The following is a 17,804-nucleotide window of genomic DNA, read 5'->3' on the forward strand; positions in this document are numbered from 1 at the left end:
CTTTTCGCGTTCACTGAAAAACGAAAGCGACGCTCATCTCTTTTCGCGTTCACTGAAAGACGAAAGTGACGCTCATCTCTTTTCGCGTTCACTGAAAAACGAAAGCGACGCTCATATCTTTTCGCGTTCACTGAAAGACGAAAGTGACGCTCATCTCTTTTCGCGTTCACTGAAAAACGAAAGCGACGCTCATCTCTTTTCGCGTTCACTGAAAGACGAAAGTGACGCTCATCTCTTTTCGCGTTCGCTGAAAAACGAAAGCGACGCTCATCTCTTTTCACGTTCACTGAAAGACGAAAGCGACGCTCATCTCTTTCCGCGTTCACTGAAAAACGAAAGCGACGCTCATCTCTTTCCGCGTTCACTGAAAAACGAAAGTGACGCTCATCTCTTTTCGCGTTCACTGAAAAACGAAAGCGACGCTCATCTCTTTTCGCGTTCACTGAAAGACGAAAGTGACGCTCATCTCTTTTCGCGTTCGCTGAAAAACGAAAGCGACGCTCATATCTTTTCGCGTTCACTGAAAGACGAAAGTGACGCTCATCTCTTTTCGCGTTCACTGAAAAACGAAAGCGACGCTCATCTCTTTTCGCGTTCACTGAAAGACGAAAGTGACGCTCATCTCTTTTCGCGTTCACTGAAAAACGAAAGCGACGCTCATCTCTTTTCGCGTTCACTGAAAGACGAAAGTGACGCTCATCTCTTTTCGCGTTCGCTGAAAAACGAAAGCGACGCTCATATCTTTTCGCGTTCACTGAAAGACGAAAGTGACGCTCATCTCTTTTCGCGTTCACTGAAAAACGAAAGCGACGCTCATCTCTTTTCGCGTTCACTGAAAGACGAAAGTGACGCTCATCTCTTTTCGCGTTCGCTGAAAAACGAAAGCGACGCTCATCTCTTTTCACGTTCACTGAAAGACGAAAGCGACGCTCATCTCTTTCCGCGTTCACTGAAAAACGAAAGCGACGCTCATCTCTTTTCGCGTTCACTGAAAGACGAAAGTGACGCTCATCTCTTTTCGCGTTCGCTGAAAAACGAAAGCGACGCTCATCTCTTTTCGCGTTCACTGAAAGACGAAAGCGACGCTCATCTCTTTTCGCGTTCACTGAAAAACGAAAGCGACGCTCATCTCTTTTCATGTTCACTGAAAGACGAAAGCGACGCTCATCTCTTTTCGCGTTCACTGAAAAACGAAAGCGACGCTCACCTCTTTTCATGTTCACTGAAAGACGAAAGCGACGCTCATCTCTTTTCGCGTTCACTGAAAGACGAAAGTGACGCTCATCTCTTTTCGCGTTCACTGAAAAACGAAAGCGACGCTCATCTCTTTTCATGTTCACTGAAAGACGAAAGCGACGCTCATCTCTTTTCATGTTCACTGAAAAACGAAAGTGACGCTCATCTCTTTTCGCGTTCGCTGAAAAACGAAAGCGACGCTCATATCTTTTCGCGTTCACTGAAAGACGAAAGTGACGCTCATCTCTTTTCGCGTTCACTGAAAAACGAAAGCGACGCTCATCTCTTTTCGCGTTCACTGAAAGACGAAAGTGACGCTCATCTCTTTTCGCGTTCACTGAAAAACGAAAGCGACGCTCATCTCTTTTCGCGTTCACTGAAAGACGAAAGTGACGCTCATCTCTTTTCGCGTTCGCTGAAAAACGAAAGCGACGCTCATATCTTTTCGCGTTCACTGAAAGACGAAAGTGACGCTCATCTCTTTTCGCGTTCACTGAAAAACGAAAGCGACGCTCATCTCTTTTCGCGTTCACTGAAAGACGAAAGTGACGCTCATCTCTTTTCGCGTTCGCTGAAAAACGAAAGCGACGCTCATCTCTTTTCACGTTCACTGAAAGACGAAAGCGACGCTCATCTCTTTCCGCGTTCACTGAAAAACGAAAGCGACGCTCATCTCTTTTCGCGTTCACTGAAAGACGAAAGTGACGCTCATCTCTTTTCGCGTTCGCTGAAAAACGAAAGCGACGCTCATCTCTTTTCGCGTTCACTGAAAGACGAAAGTGACGCTCATCTCTTTTCGCGTTCACTGAAAAACGAAAGCGACGCTCATCTCTTTTCACGTTCACTGAAAGACGAAAGCGACGCTCATCTCTTTTCGCGTTCACTGAAAAACGAAAGCGACGCTCATCTCTTTTCACGTTCACTGAAAGACGAAAGCGACGCTCATCTCTTTCCGCGTTCACTGAAAAACGAAAGCGACGCTCATCTCTTTTCGCGTTCACTGAAAGACGAAAGTGACGCTCATCTCTTTTCGCGTTCGCTGAAAAACGAAAGCGACGCTCATCTCTTTTCACGTTCACTGAAAGACGAAAGTGACGCTCATCTCTTTTCGCGTTCACTGAAAAACGAAAGCGACGCTCATCTCTTTTCACGTTCACTGAAAGACGAAAGCGACGCTCATCTCTTTCCGCGTTCACTGAAAAACGAAAGCGACGCTCATCTCTTAACGCGTTCACTGAAAAACGAAAGCGACGCTCATCTCTTTCCGCGTTCACTGAAAGACGAAAGTGACGCTCATCTCTTTTCACGTTCACTGAAAGACGAAAGCGACGCTCATCTCTTTCCGCGTTCACTGAAAAACGAAAGCGACGCTCATCTCTTTTCGCGTTCACTGAAAGACGAAAGTGACGCTCATCTCTTTTCGCGTTCGCTGAAAAACGAAAGCGACGCTCATCTCTTTTCGCGTTCACTGAAAGACGAAAGTGACGCTCATCTCTTTTCGCGTTCACTGAAAAACGAAAGCGACGCTCATCTCTTTTCACGTTCACTGAAAGACGAAAGCGACGCTCATCTCTTTTCGCGTTCACTGAAAAACGAAAGCGACGCTCATCTCTTTTCACGTTCACTGAAAGACGAAAGCGACGCTCATCTCTTTCCGCGTTCACTGAAAAACGAAAGCGACGCTCATCTCTTTTCGCGTTCACTGAAAGACGAAAGTGACGCTCATCTCTTTTCGCGTTCGCTGAAAAACGAAAGCGACGCTCATCTCTTTTCACGTTCACTGAAAGACGAAAGCGACGCTCATCTCTTTTCGCGTTCACTGAAAAACGAAAGCGACGCTCATCTCTTTTCGCGTTCACTGAAAGACGATAGCGACGCTCATCTCTTTTCGCGTTCACTGAAAAACGAAAGCGACGCTCATATCTTTTCGCGTTCACTGAAAGACGAAAGTGACGCTTCTGAAATTTCACGGGAAAAAAGTATTTATTTTGCCTGAAGTCTGAAACCAGCATTAATGAGCTGTTATTTTTATCAATAGACATGATTAAGTCTATTGATAAAAATAACAGCTCATTAAGTAAGTCTTAGTAGCTTTAATGAGTTGTTAATGCGAATATGGTTCGCAAGTTTACCAAGCCACAATTTCCAGATAATATCAACCATAGAGTAAACCACTCACATAGTTTGGTTTACTCTATTGTGGTAAAGCTACTGTTAGGTTATAAAGGCTTAGTGTGCTAAATATGTGATTGAGATATTGTTCGTAATGCACATGGTTATTAAAAAGAGGTTAACGTAAGGGTGATTGAATATATTAAATTTTAATATAATATGTACGTCATACTTTGGGAGGGGGGTGTACTTAAGTGTCAAATTAGCAATAGCATTCGGACATCAAGTGAACGTTTTACCTGGACCAACTTTTAGATAACCTGACGAAATTCCTCCTCAGTCGGAACATTTTCCTTCCCCAGACAACTTTTCGCGTTACTCCTTGTCCGACCACTACGCGTCGCCCTTTTAATTGAATTTAGATCAAACGTTGTAGTCGAGTTCAATTAAGAATTTGCGGTTGGACAGGAAAATGACTTTTATATTTCGGGTGGGTGTAAAATATTCATTCGCTCAGAATGGGTCCACTAAAAAGTCAATTAGGAAGCTTGAGAGCGCGCAGCTGTTGGCGGCAACAAAACCAATAGAAAGGAAAGTCATCGGGAACTTCGCTACTCCAGAGTTTCACCCGAGCGCTATACTATCGAGGGCCCTCGACGCCGAGACTCGACTAAAATCAGCCTTCCACCGGTGTTGCCAACCGGCGAACTTTAATTTTGCAAAGTGCAAAAGTTTACGTTGTATATTTCCGCCACAGGAATTAGCATCGCTCCAACTTTTGCCTCGTCTTATTATATATTAAAAATGAAAAATAAGGCAAACCTGCTATATTTTCTTGTTATATTTCAATTCTTCGCAAGTTCGTAAAACCCCTTTTGGTTTTACCATAAGTAAACATCACGGCTCTAGGTTCCCACACTTACCGCGTGTATATATTACTTCACCTAACGTTGTCAAATGTAAACGAAATTTCCCCATTTTCTAGGTATTGCTATATGGCAACACTGATTTATATTTTGGCTGGTTGAGAAATGTTTAATTATAATAATAATCATCATCATCTAAGCTAATACCAAGGCACCACCATAGACCCAAGTCATCTAGCGACTTTTAATCATAGAAATCTCATAGGTAACTAGAATGCTGCCGTGTAACTGGCAAATGGCCCAAACCCCGTGGCAGACGAAGCCAGATCTCAGCCAATCAGAGCTCAAAGAGCGGTTCTGCCAAGAATTTAATGTCACCGGAGAGAATGACGTCACCTATCTCCCGCTATAGTAACGGAACCAAGGAGGATTATTATCCTCCTTGGCGGAACCACTCTACGGCCTCTCATTGGCTGAAGGTTCAAGGCGAACTGGCGTCAAGCTCGGCCGTAGGCGGCAGCATTCTAGTTACCTATGAGATTTCTATGCTTTTAATGCCATTATTCCCTGTGGCCGATTTATATTGCCTGGCAACGCTGTCTCCACACTGAAAATGATGAAATGATGATCATCACGCCTTAGAAAATGTATGACAAGCTTATCGGGGGCTTTTTCGTCCCTTACCTAACTCTTGGTTTTCACTAGCTCGAGTCCAAAAGTAAATATTGAGATAAAGTCTAATAGTGCCTTCAGATTTTACCTTCCACCATGCTTGACATCATTTTTAAAGAGCTATCGAACACGTGGTTTTTTCCACCAATAGAATAGCACTTCATTCGACATATTTTCCCGCGAAAAGTAGTGCATTACGAGGAATTTTGGACACATAATTGTTTCGGTCCTCGCTCTCGACGTCTCGAATCGTCCGCTTCTGTTTCAGAAACGCTAGCCTGCGTTGTATTTTACTTCGCGCTCGCTTTTGTTTAGACCTCTTTTAAAGATTTTAATTAAGTGATTAGTTTAATACAGTGAATAAAAATGTATTTTATGCATAGTTTATCTAGTATTTACTGAAGACTTCCATCCATCAACTCGCAAATAGCTTTATAGGTTACATCCAGTTCGAAAAAATCATCTTCATAATTCTTCAACAATGCTTCAGTACTTAACCCTTGGCTAGTCATTTTTTATGAAACCAATTAATATGTTCCTTTTCTGGCTATAGAATTGAATGTCAATTATTTAAAAACCACGAAAAAAGTCTAATTTTAATGTCATTTAAAATTCTTACCTTTTTAAGTTCTAAATCCGTTTAAATATTCGTAATACATAAATTTGTGGCTAGCGCGATATCACAAAGAGCACTGATTTAAGTTACATGTGTATCTATTTTAAAATACGTATTATGGTTTTTAAAATGTCGTATTTTAGGTTCAATCATATATCTACTTTATATACTTTATTTTGGAAAATAAATTATCAAATTATCGCGAGCGAAAGTTTAATATCCGCGTATTATAAAGCGAACTATTTTTACCGCGGCGGAGTACATCGATACACTTAATGTTCCTGAAAAGTGGTGAGGGGGCAGGCATCACCAAAGCCAAGAATGTTTTACCCCTCAAATAAGATGTCGCAGATCGAGGCGATAGTATTAGACTTTATCTCAATATTTTCTTTTGCTCGCGTTATAATGCATTTTTCCTTACGCGTGGTTAAAATGTTTGTACGTCCGAAAGTTGAGTTGAGCGCGCTAGTGAAAACCAAGCCTGACGTACGAAAGTTTTTAAGCGCTTAAAGAAAAACAAATTCTTACTGACGCTAGTGGAAACTAAGTTTCCTTCCTATATTTTCTTTCTGCAATAGTTTGAGAAACTCGGGTGTATTTCACCCTGCACATTAATTTTTGTTTTTCTAAAAATCAACGAGATCCTGCAAAGGTTCATATTTCGAGGAAATAGGGAGATTAATACTTAAATAGTAAGAGATATATTACTTACTTCTGGTATAACGTCTTCTATATCATCCTAATGCAAATTTTTTACTAATAGTCTCTTTCACCAATCACCATATATAATAACTAATTAAGGAATTGAAGGACTGACTTGCTGCATATCCGCGAGTTATCACTGGTCTATGAAACTTATTGATAGTTTCGCCCGTGCAATTTCCTCTGGCATTTTGTTTTATTTCAGAAAAGGCTTAACGAACAGTTGAAAAACGTTTATTTTGGCTAGATAATGATATATTGTGGAACTTGAACGTAAAAGTGACTACTTAGCTGTAATTAGCAATATATCTCCCAACGTTTATTTTCCTGTATACGCTTCTTGGGACCATTAATATTTTACAAGAACTTCCGAAGTTTCGTATTTACATCCTTAATATCGAGTATATCTAACTCGATTTATTAGACGAAGGGTTTTTAGCTTCAGCCCCTCGAGATGCTGAGTGGAAAAGGTATGTTATTTTCGATGCTGCTGGGGAAGATGTTTGGAATACACCACGGCGCCAGCGAAACACGAATTCTCCTCGACGACATTCCTCAACGAAATTAGTTACACACTAGAGCCTTAGTTCTAGTTTCAATTGGGGCAATCAGGAACCCATTTCCGTCTGTAAAATTTGTCCTTTGATACGAAGTGTTGCCAATTCTTTGTTGCAAAACAAATTTCCGCATTTGCAGTCCATAAAATTGGCCATTTCATTTCTTTGAAACCATTAATTGCAAATGATACAATAATCGATGGGAAATATCGAGCTATTGTTGTAAGTCGGAAAATTTTCCGGAAAATAACCGAGGCCTTTTTTCCGGAAAAATTTTCCGTATTTTGCCGAAAAAAAATAAAAAAAAGTTTTAATTCCATGATAAGTCTAATATTGGTAAGATGTATTATGAATTTCTGTGAATACAACTTATAGCTAGTTCTAAATAAATCTGAATCTTTTTATAAATTACAATATAAAACTACGTCATACTCTAATTTGATAACCAAATTATTATTCAAGAAGAATAAAAAACTGTACAGGGAGCCGACGAGTAAAATTTAAAAAAAAAACTAAACGTAATAGTTTCTTCACCACCAACCCCCGAATGAACCAGCCTGACACGATAAATTCAGAGGTTCAGTTGTAATTCAGTATCACAAATATTAATCGTTAAAATAGAAATAAGTACTTTAAAAGAAGAAGCACTTCGATTTTCAAATTAATTAATAAAATAAATAATTTGACAATCCATATGCTTTTTCTCTTTAAGTAAAGTAATTAATTAATTCATTATTTTTGTCATAAAAGTATTTTTAATTGACTGCAACATGGCTGCTTTAGGATTATATTTGTAGACAATAAACCGTCTAATTGGATGGAGCTGCAGCTGGAGTATTTGATGTTTTACTACTACCATAAGTGTATAATATTGTGACATAAGTGTGACACCTAATATTATTCCCATGCAAAAGTTTCACAAGACAGACTGCATTACAGGCTTCGTCGCCGTTTTGCGTCCGCTTGCTAACGAGTCGCACGTTGTCTTTGACAGCACCTCGCTAGGAGGAGATTTTCTTCTTGTGATGACGTCACTCCATTACAGCTCTCAGTAAAATATTCCCAAAAGTGACACACTTAAGGAACAATATTATAGACTTATGCTACTACAAATGCTGCTACATTGTAGCCAGTAAAATGCAGCAATTTAGCTACAACTCGGACACTAATTCAGTAAAGTTTGATCCGAATTTGATCAAAATTAGTGAAAGTTGAGTTGAAGATCTAACTCAATTTATAATTAGCTCGGAATCTAATTAATTTAACAAAAAAAAATTTGAATAGCGAGTTTTATTAGACATACCCGTTATAAAGAACAAAGATTGTTTGAAACATACAAATTCGAAAACAAAGTCATCGCTATGCCTTCTTTGATATACCCTCTCTTCTTATTTAAAAATACCTCGGTCCCTATAGGCAAAGGTCTAGGAAAAAGGTCTAGGCAAAAGGTCTAGGCAAAAGGTCTAGGCCAAAGGTCTAGGCAAAAGGTCTAGGCAAAAGGTCTAGGCAAAAGGTCTAGGCAAAAGGTCTAGGCAAAAGGTCTAGGCAAAGGCGTATTCGCAATTTTATCGCTTGAAAACTTGAAATGAACTCTTATCTTTGCAAAATGATTCATCAGAACCTAAAACTGGCAGTTTTGACAAGTTTTAAACAAAATGTTTAAAACAAGTGTTTAAAACACGTTTAAAACAGATATTTTAAACAAACACCAACTTGTTTTAAACGTTTTAAACTATCTGTTTTAAACATGTTTTTTATAAGGTAAATTTTCATTGTTTTTTTGGAAGATTTTGGTTATTCAATATGAGGGAAAAGGTAGAAAAAACCATTCCAAGGCTCTAAGAAAGGTAGATTGTATTGATAACGGGATTTTAAGATTCTCTGAAAAGACGACTGAAAGGGCTCGATATGATTTCATAAATTTCCTACCAGTGCAAAAATCCTACGAACGCATTGAATTTTTGTTTTTTTTTGTTTAAATAGAATGTATATAGCTGCCAGTATACATCTATTTGGGACCCTACCTATGCACGAGATAAAAGTAGGGTTGCTGTTTAGTCGGGCTGTGCCGATACAAGAAACACGGCTGGTCTGGACAGATCGGGTTAAAACCGACTAGGCGGCACTCCTAGGGATTTCGGTCGTTTTTTTTGAAATATTATTATGTGATGGAAGTTTTAAGATTATAGAGGTATCTAAGTTCTTATTTTTTATAACATTGTTTATTTGTGATGATTTATGACTGCAGACTAAAACAATGTGTGGATAACTAGCTATTTTCCCTTTTCTTAGGTCTATGCGACCGAAAATTCCAGGATGATAGCTATATTAAAAACCCTACTACAGGTTAGGCAGTTTTTACATGGGGCATCGAAAACCCTAAGGCCGTCAATGGTTGGTCAACAACGCTTAGCGCAATTCTTGGCTCGTTTAAATAAGCGTGTACTCTTTGGTTCTTCGCCCTGTGAGTTTATTTATAATACCATAAGTGGCATAATTACCCTAAGTGTGCCAATAGGAGCCTTTCCCACAGAAAATCTTCAATTAGAGCTTTTTCTAAACAGACCAAAGAAACGTAGGACTCGCGAATTCCGTTCAAGTACCCTATATGGTATTTTTAATGATCGCGCCGCAGACACCGCTTCGCAAACACATTACGTAAATTTCGTCACTGGAAAAAATGACGTCATTTACGTCACTTTCGTTAAACAAGGTATCATTGAAAAATTCATCTTATTGACACACTTAGGGTAATTATGCCACTTATGATAATACGTTTAATGATACGTAATATTTCTTTAAATGAGTTTACTAGTGAGTCTGCTTCATAAGTATAATGAATAGTTTAAAACGTGTTTTAAACATACTTTTTATTGTTTATTATGTGTTTTTTATTGTTTGATTTAAAAACAGTTAAAAACAATGAATCTTGTTTAAAACAATAAAAAACATTGCTTTTGTTCTTTTTGAAAAAAACACGGTTTTTGCCAATTTGGTGTTTCTGAAGGTATTTATTTTTCAAATAAGAGATTGAGACGCGTTTTGTGTGGCATTTACTGTTTTACAACCCGAGCGTGGCTGCTCCACCAAGTAAGAGAATATTTTAGATGTAGAAATTTCGAAAAAGAAGACGTCGCTATTGCCCTATCGTCGTACGTTAATTTTCTTCTCGCATGGACAATGCCGTAAACATGGAGCTCTATGCTAGACCTTTACTTACGGGGATCTTATGATAGGCTTATGATATTATATAATTAAGTTTTGAAACTTCGTAAAAGTCGAACTACTCTGGTAAGGTATTAAATCATAGAGTAAACCACTCACATAGAGTGGAAGGCTATCAGCGAAACTTGTGAACACTTTTCGTACGCAACGTCTTGTTTTCAAGGCGTGAAATAAACAAGGTGGCCTAAAGGTAATGTACAATATCTGTATAAAAAAAGTAAGTTTATACTCTAATAAATGTAAAAACAACACCATCGCTATTCGGACTATATTTATTCACGCCTCGTAAACAGGCTGACCCGTTAGGATTAATGTTCCATGCGCTTCCATAGGACCTTCCACTCTATGTGAGTGGTTTACTCTGTGTGGTATACCTTGCAGCTTGGCTCGCGTGGCGTGAAGGGCTTTCCACCACCCTCCTACGCATTGTAACTCGCTTGCTGACTTAGGCCTAAGGTGGTGCCATGGGTATTAGCCTAGCTGATTATTATTATTATTATTATTATTATTATCATTAGCGTGTATGAAAATAAACACTTAATTGGCATAGTAATGTTATTTTTAAGTTTAATTGAGTAACTAATAACGTGGTAGCTAGGGGATCTGTAGGGGGGACTGTGAAGAAACTGGCATGTAGTATATAGTTGATTTTGATACCGATTCTGCTATGAAACAGCCTGTATGTATCACTTTTGCAGTTCCCAATGAATGACAAAAATACTACAATTTGCCTGCACGATAGCCAAGTTGCAGCCACAAAATTTTGGTAAGAATTATAGCCATAAACACGCATAAACACCAATGCTCTCTTTTGTTATTTTGTTAAAATCGTGTCTTCATATTCAACAGGGGGATAAAGCTCCCTTTAGCGGTTTATATTCGTGTCTCTGTTATTCTTGAAACTTGAATACTTTGAAGAGGGAATGTAATCTTATTTAGCTCCATATTGACCATCGGGGAATAAGCCCAAAAGTATACCTTACTAATTAAACAGTATTGTCGCCCTCGGCAAGTTCTCCGTCACAAAGATCGGGTGTATTATCGACCAATTGGCGGAGAGAAGACAACGTCTTTGTAACTTGATCCATTTTCCAGCTGTCAATTCCATAAGTCGACTAAGCACATCTAAAGTTTAGTTTCTAAACGCGTATAGGCTTCGTGCGTAGTTAAAAGTTTGGTGATAAGTATCGCCGCCTACCGACCAGCCTTGGAAATATCGGTGGTCAGGTGGTCAAAGACCAGTTAATTAATTCGAAATAATAACAAAAAAACAGGTGACCAGTTTAATAATTCCAAATAATAGGAGATGACCTATTAATTCAAGGTTTATATCAATTTTGATTTCCATATTCACTGGATTTCTATGTACAGCGACTCCGCACGTCGAGTTTTATGTAGAGTCCCTTCGCTCGCATCCCTCGAACGAGTCGAACTGTCTAACCCCCCTCTGGCCTCAAACCCTCAATCCTCTAGTCTCGCTTTCCCCCGAGTACGGTAGGCTACCTGGCAACGCGGTAAATTAAGAGGGTCTTCAAGGCTATGGTAGTAGTCTTAGGTGAGATAGTACTATATTGTACTATTCTTGTGGTACTCATAAAATAAAGTTAACTATTGTGAATACTCGTAAAGTTAATGTTACCAACATAATCTAACTTCTAAACATGTAGTGTAGGTTTTTTTAGTCTTATAAATGACAGAACATTTTATATAAGACCAGTTTAATAATTCATAAGCTAGGGGGTCACTGGTCATGAGGACCAGTTTAATAATTCATATGCTAGGGGGTCACTGGTCATAAGGACCAGTTTAAAAAAAACCTTATTTCCAAGGCTGCTACCGACCTAGTTTTAAATTGAATATATGAAAGCTGTCTGCTCGTTTAAAATTATCTCTGCACAACAGCTGAACCGAAAAACATTGAAATTCAAAAGTCGTCTGCTATTTCTTCACATAATTAGCTGACTGATATTAAGGCAGATGGCGCTATGTTTCCTAAGCTCGAAGCCTATTGGAAAACGTGTAAAATATCAACTTCAAAAAATACATTTCTTAAGAATAAACGAAAAAAAATCCCGCTTCTCGTTAGGTTTAATAAATGCTTTAATTTAAATCAACATTTTATACGTTTTTCAGAGAGGACCGCGTATTTCAAAGAAGAACAAAAAGATATTTAAAATTTTGAGCTGATATCAAGCTAGCAAGCGCGACCTAAGCGGCTGTTGACCAAAAAGACCCATCACTGCTCGTGTCCGTACACCAACCCTATTTATTAAAAGGAATTTTGAAATCTGGATTTTATATTTTTATTTAAAAAAAATTTAATAAAATAAATAAAAATTGCCATAAACGGGGGACTAGTGAAAATCCTAGAAATAAAAGTAATACCAGAAGTATATGTTTTCTAAAGCTTGTTTCTAAATAACAAACGGTTACCAAAAGTAACATTTCAACCAAAAGATACCTTAGTTGTCATAGTAAATAGCCTAGTTAAAACTAATCTGAAACTAACGTTAACAGGCACAATTAATAAAATTACGAAAACTCATGAGTGGTTTTACTATAATTAGTCATTTAATAGCATTACAATTAATTAAGCATTGATGTTGTGTATTAACATCTACCACCGGTGTTGACAAAACGTTTATCATATTGTGAGATCCTTAAGTAATTTAAATTCTTTTAAATAATTAATTAAAGTAAAACCAGTCATGAGTTTTCCGTAATTTTATTAATAGGTGTTTTCATAAAATCCGGCTATGTTGTTTGCCCCCCCCCCCCGACCCAAATTGCCCCCTCAGTTTTTGAGGGGAGTTCAGTTCAGTACTTTCCAGTACTGACTCGCATGAATGTACGTCAGCAAGCTGGCAAACATGTTTCCTACAAAATCAATAAAAACCAAAGACTACAGACTGTTACATGTCCTTTCCTAGAGTATATCACCTCCTAGGCTGTTCTTTGATGTGGATTTTATGAAAACATCTATTGGCTGTTATAATTATCCAACATGACAAAAATTAGCATAACTATTAAATTAACCTTATCTAAACCTATCTCGGCCTTACTTAAATCTTAACATAACCTTTAGAATCTAGTCTTTAGCGATCCGACACTGAACCGAAGTAAGCTAATTTGTAAGATGATCATATTACAAAAATATTATTTTCTATTAACACGTATAATTTTGCGGATGCTTCACGCTCCGCTTCCAATTGCTCTGACGATTGCCTCGATCGATGGTACTTACAATTACAGCTCTATAGCAGTGAGTCTACAATCTACTCTGTGGCAATGAAAATAAAAACGTATTACAACGAAATTTAATTGAATAGTTTGTTCTCAAATTTCTCGGAACAAAAATAGCCTTGCAATGGCCAAATTTTTGGTCAAATCGGTTAACTTTAACTATGTCTAAAGTGGTAACTAACTAACTAACTAACTAACAAATGAACGAGCAGACATTTCGTCATTTGAGTTGCGAATTTCGAAGACCTCGGAAAAGAAACAAGAGGACGTAGGCTAATCCGACCCCAATAAAAATGGGAAGTGTGCTACGTTTAGTCGCTTCTATCCAATTATTCATCGCCGGTTGCTATGGAAACGGCTAATAAATTAAGACGTCACTTATCTTTAAAACACTGGTCCTTTGTAGAGCTAAATATAAAACAAACGTGACATTATCGGACCAGTCACTCGCTGAAGAAGGACCACGGTCCGAAAGCTCCGAATAAAATAAAGTTTTTTTCTAAGTCATGAAGTAGCAGCTTTTTTAAAATTTAACAATTATCGGACCATGTTTTGCCCAAATCTTGATTACATTGTCGCGCTGCTGGAAGGCTATTTTTCCGCGTGTTGTCCTCCTCGGCGAATTTGTCCACTTTCCGTTGTCCGTGGTCGTAGGCACGGTCGACCCCAAGAGCTCGATTCATCCCAATTTAGGGTAAAAAGCTGCCGGTAACGGTATATTTCCCTCCGTACTTAGTGAGCGACCGTTGCCTGGATATAGACATTCGTACGGCTTGATGGTAAATCAAATATATATCAATCTAACGAGAGAGATACGGCCGTGAATAAATATCCATCTTTGTCGAGATGTCAACTGGGTCGTAAACAAAACTCACTCTCTCGCTGTTTTTTGCGTCTCTCTGGGGAAGAAGATCCAGGGCCGTGAGAAGGCCAACAAAGTTGTTGCCACCTTTTAACGAGACGTAAAACATAAATACATCCAATTCCCCCGGGCTCTTCGCCGCTAATGATCAGAGCGACGCCAGAGAAATCAGCTTTCCCTTTTCTATACGATAAAATTCCTTAAAGGGAATGTTTTGAAAATTGGCCCCTGTGTCATCATTTTAAATAATCATTTCACACTCGCGAGTGAGTCAAAACCTGCGCTTTGGTTCCTTAGATTGATCTTCGGTATTTAATGGGAGTATAAAGTGTTTTAATAGTTACTGGTGCCAATTGTGGGGACAGTGACCTAATTGACGAAAGCGTCAAGTCCGCTACGCTTGCGCAACTTGATAATGAGATAGTTCGATTAAAGTCTATGGATGAATTCATACGCTCTTTGGTGAGAGGGCTAAGGGAAGCGTAGTCCTAGTTAGCCTTTCCCTTTAAGACAAGAAGGACTGTGTAATATCCCCATTTCTGCACTCCACCAAATCTGACCAAATTTACACAGTTTATTGTTTAGCAGTATATGTTTTGAACGAATCAACTTCAACGTTAAACTAGCTGGACGCACGCGGGAAAAAGGTTTAGTCAGAAAATTAGTATTAAAACAATAGGAAGTGCCATGCTTATGGTTATTACGTTACTTATGTTATAATGCGCATGATATTATACTTATTATAAAAAACGATATTATTGAAAATCGTGATATTTCTTTAATAACTTCATTTCAAACATTACTGTAAAAATAGTATGCGCAGATAATTTTTTTAATAAATATACGCTAATAGTATTAGGGAGCTAAGCCCACGCTAAAATCGCGTAGGATGAACGTGTACTAGTGGAGATGTAGCGCACAGTCTGTTTCCATAGACGTTTCTTAGCGGGGGCTTAACCCGTCTTCATTGATCTTTCAATTCCTTCATTCGAGGTAGCTGGCGTACAATGGTGACGCCCTCTTGCCCGCGGAGGACAGAATGCGCTGGTTTTCAAGTATTTGCTTTTGCTGCCTCAACATATTCAACATATCTTCCCTGGTATTCTTGGAGTTTCTCAGGACGTTCAAGGGAGCCACGATAGACAGTTCGTGAAGGCCACTGTTACCGCCGTTCGCCGTTGATCGTTTTCGGTAAGCGGACCCTTGTCCAGCGGCCGCTGCTATTACTGGCGTCAGGTTGAGGAGGGGTTTGGACGCCAAAGAGAAGGTGCCCAGAGATTCGACCTCGGCGCCATCGTCCAAATTCGAGTCGTCGGAATTCCCGAGTGAGGACGAAGATAACGGTCGCGGTTGGCCGTAGGTGGTGTCGGACAGGAGGACGACGTAAGGTGGTGACCTCTGGTGTCGGTGATGCTGGTCGTGGCTAGGAAATGACGGACTGACCAAAGCGCGGTGGCAAGCGAATGGACTGATTTGCAGGATGGGTATCAAACACAGCACTAGCAGGAAACGCATCTTTCTGAAATAGTTCACAAATATACATTCAACCTTTTCTCGAAGAATGAAGGAAAAAAGGTAAGAAGTTACGCACTGTAAGACAATTATAACGATTGTATACCATTGGACCGAAGCCTATTCGTCCGAATGTACCATTGGACCGAATTCCAATCGACCGAAAACCACGTTTTGCGCGGTTTTCATTCAGTATAATGTTAGGGATACATTTTTATATAAATGTATAAAAGATACAATTATCATACATTCGGTCAAATGGGAATTCGGTCGTATGGGAAAACTCATACGGCCGAATCATACGATTTTGAAGGATTTTAACCTATCCTAACCTAACCTTACCTCAGCTCAACCAGAACTATAGCCTATACTATACCCTATACTATGTCTTTAGTGTCGGCTTGACTTATAAAACATGCAATGTATTCTAAGTATTGGCGACTGACAGCGCCACCCCAACCCCATTCTTGCTATCACGATGGGCCGTCTATAACGCAACCTAGAGCACAGTACCTAGCCAAACGCCCCTATTATTGTCCAATCCGATATTAATCCAAATTAACCTAACCTAGCCTACCAAATCAGATCTTACTTAATTCGGTTGAATGGGACCCCGCCAACTTTCGTGCTATTTTTATAAATATATTAACTATATATAGATTCGGTCGAATGGGAATTCGGTTGTATTAGATATAACCAATTATAACGCGTCATCGTAAACCCAACGTGAAAACGAGGGTTGCCAAAAAAGGGGTCCAATCCTAATTTTTTCGCTCCTTAAAACAGGGTGATGATGCCGAAGAAAGAGGATCTTTAGGATAATAAGTTACTTTGACGTCATCACGGTATTTCACGCAAGTGACTTTGACGTCATCACGGTATTTCACGCGTGGTGGTAACTGTCGACCCCATTTCAGTCAACACTCATAATAGTGACGGCTCAAAAGAATTATAACCTCAGGTTTTTGGTGTGGAACACCAACGTTTGTAGCTCTGGCCGCTCTTGCCTTTGGCTTTAAAAATGTTTGGCGCCACTGTACAGGGAAATTTTAAAAATTGAAGGAGTCTTCCGTAAAGATTGCTTTGCAGGTTATATTCCCTTTAAAATTGCCTTACAGCACCTTTCCTCCGTACTCGAAGGACTACTGCTCGCCGATTTACACATATATATATATATATACCTGAACAACTGGAACGTAGTACTGGAGGGAAATTGTCCTTGTTCCGAACTCGGTGGTTCGATTTGGAGTGGATTTCGGAAGAGATTCTAACGCGTTTTTATACGCTCTACTTTGAAAGGAGTGGAGGGTATTTTTAAAAATAGGAACAACATTCGAGTGGGCTACGAGATAGTTTTGGCCGGCTCGCCGGAGATTATCGGATCACCTTTTCAACACGTCTGTCTAATCCTATTGGCGTTGAAGCCACGACGTCCATTTTCAGTACGCAATTTGAATATTGTTCTTCGCTATCTCTATAAGTTTAGGCAAGAGGGAACAGAGAATATGCAAGAAGCGCCCTCTTCATCTCGCGATTCCCGGAAGCTAAAACTACGCCCCTCAGCCTTTTCTCGTGTAATCTTTCCCCATTTTCCTCACTAATGGCGAAGACACTCCGGTAGGATCGCCAGCTTTCTCTCCGGGTAGGCGGATAATAATTTTCGGGAATCATAAAAACAGAGACTAAGGTTGCAGCAGCATATTCTCTGTTACCATGAATACGTTCTTGGTTCAGTCTCATTATACAGGGTGTTTTAATTTTATCGCCCGAGGCATTTGGCATTGGCTCAATAACTATATTACCTAGAAATGTGAAATTGTCAGGATTTACACTATCGGGGAAGTTCGTTGCTATTTGTAAATTTCAACAAAATCGCGACCTTTTTTCACGGTTTTGGAATTTTTACTTTTTTAACGCTAGGTGGTAGATGAAAACTGCCAATAAACAAGTTGTAGAGCATATTCTAAAACCTTAAATGGAATTGGTTTGGTTTAAATAGGTCAATTTGTCACTGAGATATTAGGTCATGAAAAATAACCAGTTGCTAGTAGGTGGCTAAAAATGAACTAACTAATTTTATTTATTGGTAATTAATTATACTTTCTCGAAGATAGGCGACAAAGTAGGAGATGATTGTTTTCTCTCTCAAATTTAATTACCACCTAGCGTTAAAAAAATCAAAATTCCTAAACCGTGAAAAA

The 17,804-nt window shown here is 39.1% G+C and overlaps 1 protein-coding gene across 1 annotated transcript; it reads right to left on the bottom strand.

The window, feature by feature from the left end:
* Nucleotides 1–14,868: 14,868 nt before the first annotated feature.
* LOC149942808 (uncharacterized) lies at nt 14,869–17,084 on the bottom strand. Its single transcript, XM_090178587.1, has 2 exons — nt 16,785–17,084; nt 14,869–15,610 (listed from the first exon to the last, which is right to left on the bottom strand). The coding sequence occupies exon 2, from the start codon at nt 15,604–15,606 to the stop codon at nt 15,076–15,078; it is 531 nt and encodes a 176-aa protein (XP_090034713.1). The 5' UTR covers nt 15,607–15,610; nt 16,785–17,084; the 3' UTR covers nt 14,869–15,075.
* Nucleotides 17,085–17,804: the final 720 nt, after the last annotated feature.

Source organism: Leiobunum rupestre, chromosome 6 (assembly GCF_980474605.1).
Source record: "Leiobunum rupestre chromosome 6, qqLeiRupe1.1.hap1, whole genome shotgun sequence".
NCBI lineage: Eukaryota > Metazoa > Arthropoda > Arachnida > Opiliones > Sclerosomatidae > Leiobunum > Leiobunum rupestre.